This window comes from Psammomys obesus, unplaced genomic scaffold (assembly GCF_907164565.1).
Source record: "Psammomys obesus unplaced genomic scaffold, mPsaObe1.curated_primary_1811, whole genome shotgun sequence".
NCBI classification, from domain to species: Eukaryota; Metazoa; Chordata; class Mammalia; order Rodentia; family Muridae; genus Psammomys; species Psammomys obesus.
The window spans coordinates 23,897,287-23,918,391 of NW_026595981.1; the positions used below are offsets into that span (position 1 = coordinate 23,897,287).

The 21,105-nt window shown below is 53.0% G+C and overlaps 2 protein-coding genes across 2 annotated transcripts; both read right to left on the bottom strand.

Moving 5' to 3' along the window:
• Window positions 1-4,370: 4,370 nt before the first annotated feature.
• Window positions 4,371-8,392, bottom strand: Krt15 (keratin 15). Its single transcript, XM_055619982.1, has 8 exons — window positions 7,904-8,392; window positions 7,081-7,163; window positions 6,804-6,960; window positions 6,220-6,381; window positions 5,983-6,108; window positions 5,584-5,804; window positions 5,165-5,190; window positions 4,371-4,698 (listed from the first exon to the last, which is right to left on the bottom strand). The coding sequence occupies exons 1-8, from the start codon at window positions 8,390-8,392 to the stop codon at window positions 4,589-4,591; spliced, it is 1,374 nt and encodes a 457-aa protein (XP_055475957.1). The 3' UTR covers window positions 4,371-4,588.
• A 5,099-nt stretch (window positions 8,393-13,491) lies between these two features.
• Krt19 (keratin 19) lies at window positions 13,492-18,159 on the bottom strand. Its single transcript, XM_055620226.1, has 6 exons — window positions 17,647-18,159; window positions 15,072-15,154; window positions 14,663-14,819; window positions 14,207-14,368; window positions 13,970-14,095; window positions 13,492-13,851 (listed from the first exon to the last, which is right to left on the bottom strand). Exons 1-6 carry the CDS (start codon window positions 18,076-18,078, stop codon window positions 13,597-13,599), a joined length of 1,215 nt encoding a protein of 404 aa, XP_055476201.1. The 5' UTR covers window positions 18,079-18,159; the 3' UTR covers window positions 13,492-13,596.
• Window positions 18,160-21,105: the final 2,946 nt, after the last annotated feature.

Consider the following 21,105-nt stretch of genomic DNA (forward strand, 5'->3'; position numbering starts at 1 on the left):
GTGGTGGTGGTGGTGGTGGTGGTGGTGGTGGTGGTGGTGGTGGTGGTCAGCTGGCTGGTTGGTTGGTTGGTTGGTTGGGTTTGGGGGGATGTTTTTTTTTTGTTCATTTGTTTTACACACCCCCCCTTTTTTAGATGAAGCTACCCCCGTCCAAGCAAGCACAACATCTCCTGGCTTCTCCATGCTCAGGCATCTTTTGCACCCAGCCAGTAGATGGTTCTGCTTCCCACGGTGGCTCAGCCCATGACACCAATAGCTTGTGATGTCAGCCCTTCGGGTGCCTGTGCCTGGTCGGAGCTCAGAGCTTAAGCTAGCTCAGTGAAGAACTGTCATAAGAATTTGCCCACTTAATACCCTCTTTTCACATCTAGGAAATCTGAGGCCTGGGATAGCAGGAAACAAGAAGAAATGCACGGATTTCCGAGGCTTCCCTTGAATGTCACAGTGACACCATCCCTAAGCTGCCATCAGCACGTTGTATTTCCAAGTCTCTGACCCTCGGCTGTGTGTCTGTCTTCACCAAGTTGCTCATACGTGGAACCCTCCCTGGCTGGCACCCAGTCCCCCGGCTCCTACTGTGGTGTCTTCTTGGATGGGGTCCCTTCTCCCTCTCCTGAGAGTCAACAGAGGCCTTGAGACAGGGCTCCCTCCTCACAGACACCTGCTTGTTACAGAACTACTCTGAAATCACTTCAAAGCAGCCTCGGTGCCTCAGGCACTGGCATGTCCACATGCCTCATTCTAAAAATCCCTTTATGTCAACACTGGCTTCCCAGAAACTCAGCAGGGTCAGCAAAGACTTTGGATGAGATGAAGCTGAGTTTCAAACCTCTGAGGACTGTGTGACCTTAACAAAAGTTACTCAACCTTCCAGGGCCTGAATGGCCACAACTGAAAAACAAGTATTAGATGAATGGGTGCAGAATGCTTATCAAATACCTGAGATGAAAAAGACACGGGTCAGGAAGAGACTTCCCTGTGAGGAAATGCAAACTCATTGTTAGAAGGCCAGTCTGAAAATCCTCCTGAGCCTCCACCCTGTGCTGACACCCAGTGTCACCTTCCTCCCTCTCTGGTCCCTGCAGAGCACCCATGGCAACCGAACAGATGGCAACATAGCAGCTAGCTCCTATGTCACTTCCTCTCCACATCTCCAAACACAGCTCCTGGTGCAGAGAAGCCTGGGAAGTTGTTTGGGGAGGGTGGACGTGGGGACAGGGAAGGAGATCTTTGTCTGTGGATGCGGGTGATGAGACACAGCACACAGAAGCAGCAGTCAGTGAGCTACCCCAGCTCCCAGTCCCAGGAGAACTGTCCTGTTGGAGCTGTCTCCTCCGGTTTCTCTTGCAGGTGACCAACACGTAGACACACATCCAAGTGACTGGAGGCTGTCCAGAGCCGTGCCAGGCAAGAGCAGTGAAGGAGAAGCATCTCTGTATAAAAGGCCAACAAACACTAAGGTAACAACCACACTGAGGGTTCTGCAGAAGGTCCAGTGCCTGGCTCTTTGCTGAGGTTCCAGGTCACCATGTCCAGGTCGTACTCCTCATTCTACAGGTTGGGAAATTAAGACTCAGAAGAAGGAAAAAGACCAGCTTTGGTCCTCAGGGAGATAGGGTAGTCATGTCTCATGCCTGCTCTAAAAAAAAAACCTCAATAAGCAGAAGACACACCCAAGGCCATACTTCCAGCCCTCCAGCCATGTTCTCCTGTAGGAGTGGGAGGGGGTCTCACTTGCTGCCTGCGTCCTTGGGTTGGCTGGAACCCAAGCCTGACCTCAGCCCAGGGCACACAGAAGGTGTGCCTCCTCTGCCCAGAAACTATTGAAGGGCTTGTAGGATGTAAGCTATCTCAGGATACAGGCATCTCCAGGGCCAGCACAGGGGAAGAACATCTTGACAGCACCACTGGGGATCCCGGGAAAGCAGAAATAGGTCCTCCAAGCCAACTCAATGGCTCAAACCTATAAACCCAGTGGAAGCAGGAGGATCAGGAATTCAATGTCATCCTTAGCTATACAACAGTTTGAAGCCAGCCAGGGAGACAGTCTCAAAAAAGCAAAAGCAAGGGCAAATGAGGGGGCGGGGGTCACTACAGAAAGACAGACTCTCTATCTCTCTATCTCTCTCTCTTTCCTTTTCTCCCTCCTCCTCTCTCTCCCCTTCTTCTCTCCCCTTCCCCTCCCCCCCCACAAGCATACACAATAGGTTTTACATTTATTTTATTGCTGGGGGGGTGGGGAGGTGATGGTGTCCTCAGTGCACATATAGAGGTCAGAGGGCAACCTATGGAAGTTGCTTCTTTCTTACAATGTGGATCCTGGGGCTCGAACTCAAGACATCAGTCTTAGCAGCAAGCCCTTTTACTCACTGAGCCATATCACCTGCCAGAAAGGCAGCTTCTCTTCCTCCCTAACACTCAGGGTCTGGCTTCAGGAGAAAAAGCAGATGCCACCTTCAGTCTGTCCCTCTCTTGCCTTAATGCACCTTATGCAAAGGTGTTTGTTTCGTTTTGCTTTGTTTTTATTTTGCAAACTGAAGGCAGAAAAACACTGGCCTGGTTCAGAAGGTCTGATGCCTCTCCTGTGGGGACCCAAAGCCCTGTAAGACAGAGAAGGAACCAGCTTCTGAGCCAAAGGAGACTTGGGACAGAACCTTGTTGTTCTCAGGATGGGGATAAGAGAGGTTGTAATTAATGTCTTAAGCCTCCATGTGAGCAGAAGCCACGACATGAGAGACAAGGGCCAGATGCCATGACGGTCTTTCTAACAGCATTTCTTTATGACATTTGAACAGGCTTCCTGGTGGTCAATAGGTTCCAGTGAGCAGATCTATAATTAAAAATAATAATAATAAATAAGTTTCTCAGCTTCTGTTACCTTCTGTCATTGGAGCAAATGCAAGGATCTGGGCTCAGAGAGACTCATGGGGGCCCTGTATTGCCATTTCTGGCTTATGCATGGCTTATTTCACATTCCTGAGCCTCCATTTCCTTTTCTGACTCTGGAGGCTGACACCACTTCACAGTGTTTTGGGGGGACTTAATGAGATGGTATTATGGAAAGCCCTGCCCAGGGCCCAGCATAGTATAGACACTCAGTAAATCCCACTCCTTCTGTCAGCCTATGGAAGTCTGGCCTGTGCTGTCTGAGTCACATTGTCCCTTTGGTCTTCTCAGAAGACCAGGCACTATCTCCATCAGTGGTGTGTGGAGAAGAGGCTTTACCCATGGAGGCAATGCTGATCCTCTCCAGGGGCTTGGTGTTTCCCTTAAAGAGTAGGGAGAGCCTCTCCCAGACTGCTCTTTCCAGGAAGGCTGGACAAATAGACACATCTCCCTCCCATCTCCAGCCCTCACCCCTGAGCCAGACATTGCCCAGCTGAAGCACCCAGATCTCTCCACCTCTTTTCTTACACTCTGTTCAAAACCATGAGATATGGGCTCAGAGGAAGTGCTCCCAAGTCAGAGGCAATAAGCAGGTGTGTGTGGACACTGCTGCTCCGATGGGCCCCAGGGGCATGCTGGGAATTGGGAGCAGGCATAGAGCTCTGGATCAAGGAAGGCAGAAAGGGCTAGAGTTGCCTCAGACTTGATGTTGGGAACACCGGAGGGCTTCCTGTTGCCAGTATCTGTCCCTCTAGATGACTTGTGTGCCATTTAGAAGGAAGTGTCTGCTTCAGGGGGACAAAGTACAGCTTTACAGATGGACAGAGATGGACTTAGCTGGTCCTCTTGAAGGCTAAATGTGCCCAGCTAGACAACAAAGAAAGTTCAGTGTGCAAGGTAAGGACAAAGCTGTGAAGGGCCATGGCCTGGGATCCCAGAACATGACCTAGTTATGAAGTCATGTAAGTATGAGGTCCGGTCCAGCCCCAATGCTGACTGCCCATCCACCAGGCAAGCAAGCCCTTCACGCCTACAACAGCAGGGCCCTCGTCTCTAGGATGGGAAGGACAGGTCCTGACCACCAACGGCGGTAAGTATTGAATCAGACACGGGAATGAGTGTGCCTAGCACAGTGACATCCAAATGCTGCTGTATACCACTCATTTGAAAAGTAGTCGTTAAATATGTGTTCTGCGCTAAGTGTCCCAGATTACCCTAGGGAACTGCCCCAGCCCCACTTCCACTGTTTCCAGCCCTCCCCATCCCATGGGCTAATGCAGAAAAGTGAGCCACCTTCTGGGACCACAACACCCTGCACACTCAAGAATGAATTGTGTATTATCATTCAGGGAGGAAAAGAAAAAAAAAACATAGAGGTAAGTGTCAGAATGGTGACCTCCTCAGAACTGGACACCACCAAAAAAAACACTGGACGCATGCCCAAGAGGCCTTTGTGAAAAGAAAAGTGATTCTTTATTGAAGGAACAGACACCACGCAAAGGTCAGTTGCTTCGTGCACCTCCGTGCTTAAAGGGAAGCAGGGAAAGCTGTAAAAGGGAGAACAAGCAAAGCCTGGAACCAGAAAGCAGAGAGGCCCTCTCCATCGGCTGCTCCCTGAAGCATGGACTGGAGTCTGCTTTTCCAACCTCTCTCAGCCTGGAAGGCAGTGGGGAGCCAGGGTCTTTTCTCCTGCACCAGATACTTAGATTTCTCTCTTACGGGAAGAAACCACCTTTCCGTCGACTGATTCCTCCACGCTGATGTGGAAATTGCTGCCGCTGCTACTGCTGCCTCCACCACCTCCCAGGGAGGCTGCAGAAACAAAGAGCAGGCTTCGGCAAGGGGGACCTCCAGAAGCTGGCAAAATGGGCAGCTGCCCTGAGAACAGCCACTGGCCAATCCCTCTGGAGCTGCCAGGAGGCCTGCTGAGTTACTTATCAGAGGTGAGAGCTGGAAATCTCAGGAATCCCCAGCAGTGAATAAATGGCTGGGGGGGGGGGGTTAAGCTGCTCGTGGACAGCAGTTACTGTCTCATCACATCAGCATGAAGGTGAGACCAGGTAGAAAGGCAAGCCCAGGACAGAACCTACACAGCCTGGAATGTCCTTAGGAAACTTCTAATCCCACCCAGGGTCCTTGGGGAAGGGGTATATCCTGAAACCAGAATATCGTGCCCTATTGGGATATTTGTCTCTTTCTCCTTGTTCCCCACGATAAGCAGAATGGTAGCTCCAATAATCTGCTCCCACCCACACCAAAGGGCTTTACCCTCTCTTACCTCCCCTGACGCCAATACCAGCCATCCTGAAAGAGAAGGGAAAGCAGATGTTAGCCAAGGGAGAAAGCTCCAGTCTCACTAAGGGAACCCCCGGTCGGACAGCTGAGGAGTCCTCCCCAGCCCCGTGGCTTTTCTAGGGGCTGGGACATCCTGGTGATCTGTCCATCCTGCCTGCCGCTCTAAACAGACAGACCCGGAGATGTCGTAATGTCCTGCCCATCATTTCTAGGAGAAGCACCAGTCCAGAAAGAGGAAGTAGCTACCCAAAATAACAGCCCAGAACGTAGATTCCAGATTCCTTAGGTCTCTCTGCACTCAACAACACAGCTGTTGAGATGCCCTGCTTCCCGCTTCTGAGGGTCCTGCCTCCCAGCCCGTCCATCCCCCTTCTTTCTCTCTCCCTGCACCTCTGCACCTACTTAGCATCCTGGCCCTCGAGCAGGCTGCGGTAGGTGGCGATCTCCTGCTCCAGCCGAGTCTTGATGTCCAGCAGCATGTTGTACTCCTGGTTCTGAGCCTCCATCTCGCAGCGGAGCTCGCTCAGCTGGGTCTCCAGGCTGCCAACGAGGCCCTGGATCTGCTGCAGCTGTGTGGCATAGCGGCACTCCACCTCTGCCAGGGAGTTCTCCAGCCCGGCTTTCTGGTGGGGAAACAGATCCAAAGACCCATGAGACTAGAAGATAACCCACTGAAAGCAGAGGGGTAGGAAGAACAGGATGGGGTGCCCAGAGTGACCACTGTTGGGGATGGGAGTTTGAGGCTTCACCAGCCACGGGAGATGGGCACGTGTGTCACCCCATAGGCCAGTGTGAATGTACCATGCTCAGCTGGGACTGCAGCTCAATCTCCAGGCCCTGCAAGGTGCGCCTCAGGTCTGTAATCTCCGTCTTGCTGCTCTGGATCATTTCTGTGTTGGAGGCTACCTCCTTGTTCAGCTCTTCAGTCTGCAAGTGACACAGGAGGACCATGAGCCCTGAGGGCCTCCTCAGAGGCCTATGGAGCGGGGAGGAAGGGTAGAGCGGAGCCGGGGTGGGGTGGGTTACCGTCAGACCCACCTTACTGAAGAACCAGGCCTCTGCATCCCGACGGTTTTTCTCCGCGATGGCCTCATACTGCTCCCTCATCTCTGCCAGCATCCGGGTCAGGTCCACCCCGGGTGCTGCATCCATTTCCACATTGACCTGGCCGGCCAGCTGATTGCTGAACTCTTTCATCTCCTGCAAGGTGGAGGAGGGGTGGGGTCATATAGAGGCAAGGCTGTAAAACAGAACTAAGAATGTGGAGTCCTGAGGGCGGGCTGACTCTGAGTCTAACTCACAGTGTGACCTTAGCACACGGTGCTACCCTATCCATCTCTGTTCCCCCTTGGATCATATGGACACCCCCCGCCCCCAGCTCGGAGGACTTCTCTTGCTCTGGGTCCTATGAAACAAGGACCTTGAGACAATAAGCCCGTGAAACCAACCAGTCCTGCAGTTCACACCTGGCCTGGCCTTGGGTCCAGATTACCAAAGAATAGTGCCTCTCCTCCTCCACGGGGCCCCTAGAGTGCATTTCTGACCACTAAAGCCCTCAGCAGACTGTGACAAAACGCCAACAGTTCGGCTCTTATTCCTACCCCCCCCCGTCCTGCTGTCACCTCCTCGTGGTTCTTCTTCAGGTAGGCCAGCTCCTCGTTCAATTGCTCAATCTGCATCTCCAGGTCGGTCCTGGCCAGGGTCAGCTCATCCAGCACCCGGCGCAGGCCGTTGATGTCGGCTTCCACGGACTGGCGCAGGGCCAGCTCGTTCTCATACCTGGGGGAGAGGAAAAGAGCTAAAGTCAGGAAAGGTAAGGGGCCTAGGTTTCTGGGTCAGAGAAGAGGAAGGCTGGGTAAAGGGGGTGTTATAGAAAGGGGCGATGCAGTGGGCACGCACTTGAGCCTGAAGTCATCTGCTGCCAGCCTGGCATTGTCAATCTCCAGGATAACGCGTGAGTTGTCAATGGTAGCAGCCAGTATCTGTGGAAGACAGGGAGTTGTATCTAAGGGCTTGCTGACCCATGCTACCTTCCCTGTGACACCTTCAAGGCATAGAAAACTAAGGACTTGCCTGTGGGACATGGCTAGCCTGCAATGGAGAGAGCTGGCTCTGTCTAGTAAGGCTTCTCCAGAGACACACTATACCAGCCTACTTGGCCACAGCTCACAGTGGCTGCCTGCCTCCTACATGCCTTGACAGAGACCTTGGTCTCCAGAATTCATTGGGAACTTGGACGGCCGCTAAGGAAAGCATTTGCAGCTAAGGAAAACAGATCCAGTTAGTAAAAGGGAAAGCGAGGGGGTGGCACAGCCTATATTGAGGCCCCTGGTCTCCTAAGATCCAACAATGCTTCCAGCAAGAAAGACCTCTTTAAGAGCTGAAACAAACGGTCCACGCATTTAGGACTCAAGAGGCTGCGCCTAAACATCACGCAGGCCAAAATGTAATTTACAAAGATCCTTCCAAATTCCGTGTGGCAAAGAGAAGGAGTTACTCTCTTCCACTGCTCTCACAGGCACCCCCACGAATCCAAATCAGATTCCCAGGACCACTGACTCCCTCAGCACTGACAAGTGGGACAGGTGTGCTGGAAAGCAGGTGTACCCTGACCTTGCCGAGGCCACACAGCAGGAAAGGGCTTCTCTTAGTCAGCAGTAATGCTGAGTTACAGATGTGCCCAGGCACCAGCCACCTGTTTCCCTCTGTTGGACAGACTTACTTTGTCCCGGATCTCTTCTATGGTCTTAAAGTAATGGCTGTAGTCCCGCTCTGGACTGGCTGGGCTCTGCTTCTGGTACCAATCCCGGATCTTCACCTCCAGCTCCGTGTTGGCCTCCTCCAGGGCGCGCACCTTGTCCAGGTAGGTGGCCAGGCGGTCATTGAGGTTCTGCATGGTGATCTTCTCATTGCCAGAGAGAAGACCTCCATCGCCACCACCAAAGTCACCAAAGCCACCGCCAAAACCCCCACCGAAACCTCCACCAAAAGCACTACCAACACCACCGCCAAAGCCACAGCTCATGCCACCGCCATAACCCCCTCCTGCTCCCGAGGAGACAAACCTAGCCGAGGAAGCAGAGATGCTTCGGTTCCCGCCTCCCCCATAGAGACTTCCTCCACCAAAGCTGCCTCCACCAGCACGGAGGGAACCCCCTCTGGCAGAGCCACCTCCAAACGTGGAAGAGGTTTGCAAGAATGTGGTGGCCATGGTCAGGCAGCCTGTGCCTGCGTGTCCCCAGTAAGCAAGAGAGACTCTAGCAGGAGCTGCTGAGCTGGGCTGAAACCAGACTGCAGTGCTGTTGCCCCTGGGCTGGGACTCCTTATATACTCTTGGGAGGGGGTGGGGGCCTCACCTCCTCCCCCTGAGTAGAGCCAACTCCTTTGCCTTCCAGACACAGCTGCCTGCACACCTCCACAAGGCTCGCTTGTGGGGAGTTTTTTTTTTTCCTTTATTTTTTTTCTCTCTTTCTTAATGCAACAAAAGAGATGATTCAGAATTAATGGGGTTTTGCCCTGGGCCATAGTTTTAACACTTGGATTACAGGTTCGTTCCTCACTCTAGGAGAAAGAGAGCTGCGAGAGCAAAGTCTCACCACAGCACAGCCCCCAAGGCTCCCGTTAGAGCGGCCAGGCCAGCTTTGCCCCCCACTGCCAGCGTGCGAGCTTCACCCAGAGGTAGGCAGCTCCCTGCTCTCAGTTTCTCCCATCGCTGTTCTGTGCCCTCAACTCAAAGGTCCTGTGCATGAGCCTTCGAGACATGGAAGTCCCCAAGAATGAGAATTCAGATGTCCACAGGGCAGGCTGAGGACAAAAGAGGGGCTCTTGAGTCACATTCCAACTGAGGTGACCAGAAAAGCCAACACCTGTCCCTCTGACCCATCCCTGGTGTCTGGGAATGTTCTCTCCTCCCCTCACCAGCCCTCCCACCACTCCAATTCAAGAAACCCCTCCTGCCTCTTCAGGTCCCCCAGCCCATGGCCTGACTATCTCACAAAAGCCCCGAAGGTTCAGGCTGACAGGAGTCTGATTGATAACCCTGTCATCTGCCAACTGCACATGTCACTAAACCTTCACTTGCTCCCGAGACGCGTTGGGGCAAACCTCTGCAGATAAGACTCGGGCAAGTTCCAGAAAGCCCCTGCCTTCTCCAGCAAGAGGCATGTCCCTGCTTAGCAGGCCCAGATTAACCCCCATCTGCCTTGTCAACTGCTGCCAGCCTGGGAGGGGCTGAACTAGAGGCCCTGCGTGCCTGAGTACTATGAGGAGGGCGGAGGCAGGGGTGGGGGTGGGGCGGGAAGAGGTTGGTACGCAGGTGCAAAGCACCAGAGCGCAGAGGCCAAGGAATCCATCCCATGTAATACTGAGGCTAGAAAGGACAGCTGCACATTCGGGGGAGGAAGGGGCGGGAGGGGACTCTTTCTCTAAGGCGCTGGCACTTAGAGATGGCATGGGAAAGTAGATAGGGCTTCAGGCATGCCTTGGGCCTATGTTTAACTGCCTGTCTCTATCCCACGAAACTCAGCACTTGTCGATTTTTAAGGTTCAGCTTCTTTGTGGTATAGGACATTCACTTCGTGGAAAGTGCTGAGGGAGGCTCAAGATTCCCAACCTGACTCCGAGCCATCCATCTGAAGGGAGTGATGGCTGCAAGTCCAGCCATCCTGAGATCCCTCCAGAATGAAGGCTGTCCTCAGATTTGGCACATTCTCAGGCTTGGCAGCTCTGGTTGGCCGTCAGACGACCCTTCTTTGTGATATAACAGGATAATCCTCTACTTTTGTTCCATATTTTCATGATTGACAAAGTGCTTTTGTGTCCACAACCTCCTCTAATCCATGACACAGAGTTTAACTGCAGCCCAAGTTCCAGAAGGAATGAAATTAGGACTCAAAGGGGTGATGCTACGAACAAGGGATGGCCCAGCTGAAAAGAGAATTTTCGGGACTATGATGGTCCTTTGAACCAACCCCCCTCCCCAAAACCCAAGCAAGACATAGAAAACTTTCCTGTTGTCTGAATTGGGTTAAAAGGAGAACTATGGGCTCCAGGGAGAGGGCTCGTCGCCATCTTCATAGCAAGCCGGGCATCCCGGTGCTGGCTTCAGACAGTATAGTATTGTCTTATGGGTGGGAGGATATTGTCTTTTCCTTCCAAAGAAAAATAATCAAACCCAGATCAGTAAGAGCTCATTAAAGCCTCTGCAGACATGGCGGCCCCAGCAATTAACACAGAGAACAATTAATCTTCCATTACCCCAGGGAGAGGGAGAGAACCGGACTCCAGCCAGCCCTGTTCTGCACCCTGACTCTCCGCTAGCAGCCCTTGGGGTGGTTTTCCGTCTACTCTGTGCTCCAGGCCTGGAGGGGCACCTGCCTTCCTCTCTGTTCTGATTCAAAAAAAAAAAAAAAAGTCTCTAATCTGGAGGCTGGGGAGATGGCTTGGTCGATAGCAGGTTCTGCGCACAAGTATAAGGACCTGAGCCTGGATCCCCAATACCCATGGAAAAGCAGGCGCAGTGTTACAGGCTTCTAACCCCAGCACAAGGTGGGGACCCAGGAAGGGGAAGTAGATCCCTGAGGCTCACTGGCCAGCCAGTCTAGCCCAATCAGGGAGCTCCCATCTCAGAGAAAGACTGTCTCTCAAAAAAAGAAGCTGGAAAGAGATTAACGAAGAACTCTGACCCCTCACACATTTGCACACATGGAAGGAAGGAAGGAAGGAAGGAAGGAAGGAAGGAAGGAAGGAAGGAAGGCCCTGATCATCCAAACAGCTACTGTGTGCACATATCTGGGTGAGGTTTAGGGCTTCTTCAGCAGCAGGCTGAATAGACATATGCCTGCTTCTGGCCTTTTCTCTGGAACAGGCCCCTCCCTCCTTGAGCTGAGACTGCTCCCCACAGTGGGAAGACACTAACTGGGTTCTCTCTCAGGTGTGATGTGCAGCCTCTCTGAGACTGGATCACAGATCAAAATGGATTGTCAGGACCTGGTCCCAGCACCAGAATGAGCACTCAGATGGTACATGAAAAAAGAAGCTGCCTAAACGTTAGTTACCATTCACACCTCTCCTGACTCCTAGATTGGTTCCAGGGCGAGAATGCATACTAACCTCTGACCTTAGAGTCTCACCTTCCCGTTTCTAACCAGGTATATGGCTCTGGGCAATAATTGGGCCTCCTTCTGGGCTTCAGTCTATGCCCTGAAAATTAAAATAACTCCATACATAAGATATAAACATGATGGAAAGATCCAGCTCTATTCTCATCTCTATCTCCATCCTCAGATCATGCCATAAAGAGCTCTGAGGATGAAACAACAAAGCCTTTTCACCCTGTACACGCAAAGAAAGGCTTCGTCCCACACCCCAACTTACAGCCTCCTGTGCTGGTGACCCTGTCACCTGCCACACCTGTGTGGGCCATACCCCGCCCCACAGTCACATTCCAGGGGCCCTGGGGCAGAGGGAGGGTTTCGGCTATGACAAGGGAGGCTTTCATAGGCAGGGACAAGGATCTTCAGGCAATCTGAGGCTGAGGTGCGGTCTGGCCTCTGCCACCAGCTCTAAATCCTCCTGAGAATTTAAGTGATGGAAGGAGATTGAGGCTGTTGAAAGGCAAAGGAGGCCACAGGGCAGGGGGAGGGACAGGCAAGGGAAGAGCAGGGCTCTGGGACCATACTTTTATAAATCAGCCTTATGATTCGGAGCAAGCTAAGGTACAGAGACTCCCCCCAGGGGAAAGCGAGAGAGGGAGAGACTGACTCTCCTTCAGGCTTAGCAAAAATCATGGCATGGGGCAACCAGCATTCAACACACCTCCCTAAAAGGCCTCAGATTTGGTACTAAGACGAGGACCCTTCACTTGTCCCCTCCCCCACAGGTCCCTGGCAGCTGTTGTGAGAGCCAGCATCCTGCAGCCAGGATCTTGTTTTATGGGTCCCTTATTTACCTCGAGTTGGCTTCAACTCTTGGCAGCTGAACTATAAAGTGTAGGGTCACCGTACCTACCCAGCCGCAGAGCTGCACCAGGTAGCTGCAACTTTGTTCCTCTGTGAGCTTGGGGCAGGCTCCAGACAAGCCGGGTTGGGGCCCTGTATGGGAGGTCTAGGTCACAGCCCACAACCATTCCAGGCACTGGGACAGGGAGGGTAGGAGCTGGTGAGTGTTAAAAGCCTTATGAAGCTCTGCCGCCTAATAAATGTGTTGGTACCTGCACACAGGCATACACCGACAAGGACACCCTTTCCAGCCTTGCTTTAAGCAGAATGTCTAAACCCCAAAGCCCCAGTGGGGTCCCTGTCCTGAGCCTTCACGTGGAACAAGACTAGGAGATATTGTGGCAACTCTAGGATCACCTGGATCACAGTGGCCAAGACCTGTACGCCTTCCATGCTATCTCCCATTGTCTTGTAGAGCTGTGGGTGGCTCGACCAAGGATTTCACCTTTTGAATTCACTTCCTGCTGTGTAAAAGGCTGTTTCATCCTACCCTCGAGGTTGTTTTATTAACGCTACGTAGAAAGTGTCCAACCTTCATTCATTTCATACGCGCATCACAAGCCCAGGGAGCACAATGGAAAGAAAACTAAGTCTGAGAGTGTCTCAAATCCCACTTTTGAGGCTGGAGAGATGGCTCCAGCAGTGAAACGCTTGCTCCACAAGCACAAGGACCGGAGTTCAGATCCCCATCGCTCACATGAAAAGCTGGCATGGGGCCAGGAGGCCTCCTGGGTAAAGGCGTGAGCCACCAAGCCTGACGACCTGAGTTAGGTCCCCAGAACGCATGTGGGAGGAAAGAGAGAACGGGCTCCTAAGAGATGTCTTCTACCCTTCAAAACTGTGCCCACACACCTACACACTAATAAATGAGTGTTTAAAAAAAGAAGAAGAGAGGAAAGCCAAGAGTAGAACTGCAATCTCAACATGAGGAGGCAAAGTGGGTCCCTGGAACTCGCCAGCCAGTGAGCCACAGATTCAGTGAGAGACCTTGTCTATAGAGGGAAGAGTGATGACAGAAGACAGTTAATGTTAACCTCTGGCCTCACACAAGGACGCACACACACACACACAAGCACACACATACACACATGCACGCACCTCGCTTTGCCATGTATCATAGCAGATACATACACAAGCAACCACTGGACCTCCCTAAGCCCTGTTTTGTTAAGTGACCCATACAAATGGGACTTTCCATCACTGCATCCTCGTTCATGTTCCCTGTGCTGGGACAGGGTGAACTTTGGTTCAAACAAAACAAGGGGCTAAGACATGACCCATCTCTCCGTGGGCTGAAATAAGCAGACGGCCCTTGCCCTGGAGAATAGTTTTATTGACAAGTCAGGAGCTGGAGTAAAACTATCACCCCAGTTGTGCCCCTCCCCCAGGGGAGTCTGGCTGGCAGCACGGGATCAGCTCAGATGGCTTTGGGGGTGGGCAGGCTGTTGTAGTGGGCTTCCTGGCCCTCGAGCAGGCTGCGGTAGGTGGCGATCTCCTGCTCCAGCCTCGACTTGATGTCCATGAGCTGCTGATACTCCTGGTTTTGGCGCTCTGTGTCAGCGCGCACGTCGGCCAGCTGGGCTTCAATGCTGCTGATCATGCCCTGGATCTGTGACAGCTGAGCTCCATAGCGGGCCTCTGTCTCTGCCAGCGTGCCTTCCAGGGCGGCTTTCTGAGGGGAGGGAAAGGGGACATGACTCAGCAGAGGCAGGTTCCCAAACACGGGCACAGCCACCAGCTGAGCTACGCCAGGCCTCGAGCTGTGCGGCCCGTGGGGTAGGGACACGTACCGTGCTCAGCTGGGACTGCAGCTCGATCTCAAGGCCCTGGAGGGTGCGTCGAAGGTCTGTGACCTGGGTCTTGCTTATCTGGAGCTGCTCAGTGTGGCCAGCGACTTCCTTGTTCAGCTCCTCAGTCTGCAACAAGACAAGACAAGGAGAAAATAAGCAACAGGGCATATCTTCGTGTGGGGAATTCAGGGTCCCTCTCCTCTCCACCCTCACAGGATACCAACACCCTCTCCATACCTGAGTAATGAACCAGGCTTCAGCATCCTTCCGGTTCTTCTCAGCCATGACCTCATATTGACTTCTCATGTCACTCAGGATCTTGGCGAGGTCGACACCTGGAGCACAATCCATCTCCACGCTGACCTGGCCACCCACTTGGCTCCTCAGGGCACTAATTTCCTGCAGAGACACCACAGAGGTGGGCATGTCAAGACCTAAACATGCTGGACCTGGACCAGGTCACTCCCCAAAGCCCTGAGCCAAAAAGGGCTGGTTTGAAGGTGCAGGTCTAGGAGCCAGAACTGGAGAGTAGGTGTGATTGATGGTCATCATGTCCTGCTGGGACCGTGAGAGGCGTGATCACGAGCCAGGGTCATACTAATGATGTAAGAAATGAGGTCGTGATCAGTGTGTCCAAGATAATAGTGTCTCCCAGTTCTGGGACAAGGTGGACAAAGGCCCAGCTTGACCCACCTCCTCGTGGTTCTTCTTCAGGTAGGCCAGCTCCTCCTTGAGGCCCTCGATCTGCATCTCCAGGTCGGTCCTGGCCAGGGTCAGCTCATCCAGCACCCGGCGCAGGCCATTGATGTCAGCCTCCACGCTCATGCGCAGGGCCTGCTCTGTCTCGAACCTTTCCAAGGAAATAGTTTCAGTCAGGTCAGTGCTGATTCCGTCTCTCTGCCAACTTCCCCAGGGTTTAGGAATCTGGGGCAGGGGTGGGGGGTGGGGGGGAGGAGGACAGGCACATTGCTTCAAGCCAGCTCAAGCAGATAAGAATGGAGCCCAGGCCTCCACTGCAGAGAACACTATAAAGGACTGGAGTTGCTCCCATCCCACCGCCCTGGCTTCTGCAGCCCCACCCCCTCAAAGCAGGGCCACTTACTTAGTTCGGAAGTCATCTGCAGCCAACCGGGCATTGTCGATCTGTAGGACAATCTTGGAGTTTTCAATGGTAGCACCAAGAATCTAGAAGGGAGGAGGCCGACAGTTGGCGCCAGTATGGCAAACAGGTGTTACCTAGTCACTTTCTTCCCCCAGAAGGAGAGAGGAATGGACAGATAGCCTCTGCTCCCCAGACACTACCCACTAGTCTGCTCTCTGGGAGGCTTTGGCCTAGATCCACCGCCTGGGGGCTGTAGCGGGACACACTGTTCAAGAGGTTGAGGGGAGGGTGAAGGGAGGCAGGCAAAGAGGCAATTCCAGAAGGACGGGTCTAAGACCTGTACGGGTAAAACTCTAAGGGCCTAGAAACACGAAGCAGAGGAGAATAGACTGGAGGCAGATGGTAGGGGAGAAGGGCTCCCCCTTTCTGAGGACTAGGGGAAAGGGAGGGGGTGGGGGAAGAGGGAGGGAAGGTGAGAGAGGGAAGAGACAAGGGAGGGAGCTACAACCGGGATGTGACGTGACTAAATTAAAAAAAAAAAAAAAATTAAAGAATGGCTTAACTCCCAGCGGGGGAGGGGGAGGCTGGTTGAGAGATCTTCTCTTACAAAGGTCCTGGGTTCAATTCCCAGCACCCAGTCGGCAGCTCACAACTGTCTGTAACTGCAGTTCCAGGGGATCTGACATGCTCACACAGACATGCATGTAGGCAAAACACCATAAAATATGTACATGTACATAAAACAAAAATAAACAATTATTTAAGAAGAAGAGGAGGAGGGAGAGACATTTATCCCTGTCTGTGTCCCTTCTACACTTAGAGCCCCTTCTACCTCCAGGAATCAACACTGTGCCAGGCACCTCTGACCTCACCCTTCGTTGTCACTCAGTCTCGCTACCGTATTAACACCGAAACTGGAAATCCCATCTGAGTTCACCCCATCTGAGGGGTTCATTCAAATCATCCAGCTCACCACCGATGTAAGTACCTGGGCTCAGCGTTTTTCAAAGATTAGGTCAGGGCCCACTCACCGCGTCTCCATCATTTGCATGACTTCTGTTTTGTTTCACTTTTATGTTTTTTTGTTCTGTTTTGTTTGATTTGGGTTTCCTCTGGCTTGACATTTTGAGACAGAGCCCCCTCCTCATCATCCCCCTGCCTCCATTCCCTGATGATGGATTATAGGCATAAGCCACCACGCTCAGCTATGTGGATGTCTGGGGGTGTTGTTGAAGAAAACAGAGCAGGGCATAAAAAAAAAAATCAGAAATCATTCCCAGTGGAGTAAGAATCGCTTCTAGATATGTCTGCTGTGGGGGATGAGGAGGGGGATGAGGCGACCAGGCAGGAGACAGGGGATGTGCTGTGCTGCCTGGGAGTCTCGCTGTCCGTGACCATGTTCAAAATTTAAAAAAAGAAAGAAGGGGGGGAGCACTATAGCTGCTTGCTGGCATCTCTAGGATCTGTGCCCGGCTCCATGCTAGGTTCACACCACACTGAAAAAAATGCTCTAGCAAAGTGCATGTTGGGAGAGCTTGTGGGGGTGGAAGCTGTTAAATGCCACCCTGGTCACTAGGGTACAGTTTTTTTCAGGACACAGCTCTTCTCTGGGAGTGAAGACTGCCCATGGAGACCTGCAGGCCGCCTTCTCTGTACCTGGTCCTCCAGGAAAGCGGTCCACATAAGCAAGAGGTCACCTCCTCTATCTCCCTCTCGTTTACTAAAATATTTTTTTCCTTTTCTTTGTCTCATGTTAAAGTTTTTTGCTTGTTTGCTTGGGCTTGGGGGGGGGGCCGGGGGGGGGGGGGGGGGGGGGGGGGGAGGGTGGGGGAGGGGCGGAGGAGAAGACGGGGAGGGGATAGTGCAGGAAGAGACTCCTGTAACTCCAACCAGCCTCAAGTGTGGCTGAGCATGGCTAAGAATTCATCCTCCAGCCTCTGCTTCCCTGGTTCTGGGATTACAGGCCTGAGCTACCACGCCTGACTGGAAAAATTTTTTTTTAAGACTGGGTTTTGCTATGCACCCCATCCCCCACCCCCAGTTCTTACATTCTTCCCATAGCTCCTTGTGAGCCTGGGTGGTCGCCTGGGCTGGAGAGGACTGGGAAGAGGACTGCTGAGAAGAAAACCAGGCAAGCGCAACAGGAGGAAAGAACCGTGAAGACTCCCAGAAAGAGTGTCCCTGGCTCCTGAGCCCATTTACAGGCAGCACCCCATCTGAGGCTCAGGCTTGGGGTCTTCATTCTGGGCAGCCCACAGCTGATGGCTCTCTCTCTCTCTCTCTCTCTCTCTCTCTCTCTCCCCTCTCTCTCTCTCTCTCTCTCTCTCTCTCTCTCTCTCTCTCTCTCTCGTTATTCCTGACCCTCTCTCCCAGCAGCTCTCCACCTTCCCTGCTGGTCCCACCCACTTACCTGCCAGCCCGCCCTTTCCGCCCCACCCTGCGCGATCTTGCCCGTCGTCGCTGTAACGGGCTTGCCTCCACCACCCCCCCTTCCCCGCGGGCTGGGTTTCCACAACCTCCGCGCCCTGCCGCACAGCCTAGCAGGTGCGCCTCCCAGGGCCCAGCCGCTGCCCACCTTGTCACGCAAGTCCTCGATGGTCTTAAAGTAGTGGCTGTAATCGCGGGAAGGCCCGGGCCCCTGCTTCTGGTACCAGTCCCGGATCTTCACCTCCAGCTCTCCGTTGGCCTGCTCCAGGGCGCGCACCTTGTCCAGGTAGGAGGCGAGGCGATCGTTGAGGTTCTGCATGGTGATCTTCTCGTTGCCGGCCAGCAGCCCGTCGGACACGGCAAGGGTCCCACCAAAACTTCCACCGTAGCTTCCGCCATAGCCCCCGGAGGAGGACGAGGACACGAAGCGGGCGGAAGACACGGACACGCCGCGGCCGCCTGAGCCCCCGTGAATGCTGGGTGCGCGGAAAACACCGCTTGACCCAAAGCGCAGGGAACCGCTGCCCATGCCCCCATAGGAGGAGGTGGCTGAGGACTGGCGATAGCTGTAGGCAGTCATGATCACGAGGAAGACCGGAGCAGAGGGACAAGGAACGCGGGCCTGAGAGCTGCTGACCGCAGAAGGAGTGACAAGGCCCTCACCTGGGGCTTTTTATGCCCCGGGTAGGAGGGGGGATGGAGATGTCGCAGGGGCGGGAATCAGGAATTTCCAAGCTCCCGAGTACAAATATGGGCGCTTTCCCCATTGGTCAGTTCCTGGCGGCTCTGCCCCCACCTCTCCCCTCCCAGGAGCCAGAGGCCCCAGTCCTTCCCAGAGCTGCCCCACCCCAGCCCACTCCAAAGCTACTGCCAACCCAGCCGTCCCTGCTCTGGCTCTTCAGCCCCCTACTACACAGGCTTTGACAACTCTGACTTCCGGAGTGATGGTATCACCCTGGCCTCCAAGAATTTGACACCCTAAGGAATCACACCCCTCTGAGCCCCAACTCAGTGACCACTCTGGAATTGTGCTTATTAGATGTTTCCTCCTTGTAACAGTAATACACACACACACACACACACACACACACACACATCAGATTTCTACACCCCACAGGAAATCACAGACTCTCAGAGCCCACCGGGTGGCAGAGCCCACCTTCTCCTGATCCTTAATAACAAAGACAGATCCCTGTTGAGGGCATTCTAAGCTGCAGGCTTCCTGGCTGTCTGCGACAGAGCTGCCCCACCCTGCCCCAGGTGACAATAGGTACAGCTGCAGGAAACACCAGGCCACCCTGCCAGTGCTCAAAACCTAACCCCCAGCATGGTTGGCCCAGCTCAGGAACTCAGCATTCCCTCATACACACACACACACACTGACAGCACCATCCTCCCCTACCCCACTCTCACTTAACAAGACCTCTACTGAGTCTCTGCAATCTTCCCACCATGAGGACACGGAGCCTGGCCGAGGCACATAACTTGCCCATAAGGCATTTGGCACCTGCCACAGAGAGACAGACAGAAATGGCATGGAACCTGCCACCCACCCACCCCCAACCCCCTTTGAGCAGTGCTGGATGAGGTGTTAAAAGGGTGTGGGCTGAATCCTGGGGGGGGGACCTCAAAAGTGAAGGAGTGAAGGAGCTCAAACCAGCAACACCAAGTGGGACTTTTCCATAAGAGAAGGCGCCCTTCTCCACACCCAGCCTACAGAGCAGCATTTCCAGGCCTGTCTGGATCTCTTCCTTGGGCCAAGCTCCCTGATATGCACTGTGGGGTACTTCAGTAGCGTCACCCCAAATTCCTGCCCACTCCACCTCATCGGTCCTCAGTAGTGTCCCCATGATACCTTCTGTTTTTTCATTAGAACTGTCTCAGGACAGAAGTCCTGTGCCTCCTGGCGGGGGTGGTGGGGAGAGGTTAGAGAGACAGGCAGCAGGGCCAGCCACTCCTATCTCCAGACCTCAGTTTCCCCCTGTGAAATGAAGGGTGTCCAAAGTCAGTTTCCTTCTCTCATGTATTAGCTGGGTTTTCTATGATTAAATGAAGAATTGCTCCACTAAGGCAGTAAACTGCTTTCTAGCCACAATCTTCTCCAGGAAGAAGCCGGCAACAGTACTCACACACACTTACACATGCCACACACACATATACACACTTACATATGCACACAAATACACTACACACATACATACACTTACACACACATACATACACACACACACACACACACGCATACATACACGCACACACTCACACCCACACACACCTGCCTCTACCATGAGTGACTGTAAATTAGGGAATCAGTTGTAGAAGGTCTCTAGGGAGCCCGAGGCCAGTCAGGAAGCAGGGTGTGGCTGGAGCTTCATAAAGGTTTTAGTGGCCAGGGTCAGCTAGCCACTGTGAGTCATTCTTTATCTGGGCCTAAGGAGGAGGCCTGCTCCCTGGGAGAGGTGAGGGAAGAGATTGGCCAGATAGTTACTATGCTGTAAGTCCCAGCAGCAACTCTGTTATTCAGGTTTGACTGTAGGGGCTTGGAAAGGGATTTTGTATCCAGAAACAATGGCTAGGATGGACAACAGAGCCAGGGAGATCACTGTGTTCTCAGCTCCCTCCACTTCTAAGGAGCTTTCTGTCACTCCTACCAGGGAGACATTACCCAGGAAGCAATCTCACAAAGCCCTTTCAGACCTCTTGGAGCCTACAATAGCCCAGAGAAAACAAGATCCTCTGCCCATCTTAAAGATAAGGGAACCTCTCCCAGATGCAGTAACTTGCCAGAAATCCACAGCCCAGAAGATCAAATTCCAACCTTTTGATCCCAGCAATCTGGGATTCAGAGTGTGGCAGAGGCTCTGCTCACCCTCCCAAGAGTGCCGGGTCCACATATAACTCCTTAGGGTTCCCAACCCGAAAGACAGTCAGCCCCAGGCTGGCCTGTGATCCTGGTCACTGAAGCCCAGACACAGAGAAAACCCTGCTCCCTCTCTCTGGTCCGAGCCGTGTCTGACGTACAGCTAAGTGGCTTTGAACACACCAGGAGCTCAGGAAGGCAGGATGAACACCTCGTATATACCAGGGGAAAATGAGGGTCTCGGCTCACTCCCACTGAGCAAATCACTTATACCCTGTCTAGTCTTCTCTGCTAACTTCTCTGGCTTTAGGAGGAGAGAAGCAGGTCAGACGAGCTCCCTTCTAAAGCTGGGGTTCTCCAGGATGGGGTGCAGGGTCAGCTGGAAGGAACCCCAGAAAGAATTCAATGTAGCCTCCCCAAGCTGGACTCTTCAAAGCTGCATGTGGAGAGCACCTTGTGGGAAAGAGACCCTGCCCATAAGAACAGACATTGGTGGCTCCAGCTGAATTTTAAATGCGCATGGCACAGTACTAGAGCCCATGAAAACCTGTCTCATTTGTAAAATATGGAGGAAAAGGAGGCCTGTCTCACGGGGTTCTTTCAAAGAATAAATGAGATTATGATTGTGAAGGGCTTAATCCGAGTGTCTGGCAAATAGTAAGCAAATAATAGTAATAGCTTCATTATTATTATTTTATTATGCTATTAAACAGTATGTGGTTGTCATCAGTATAATTACGAGTATTA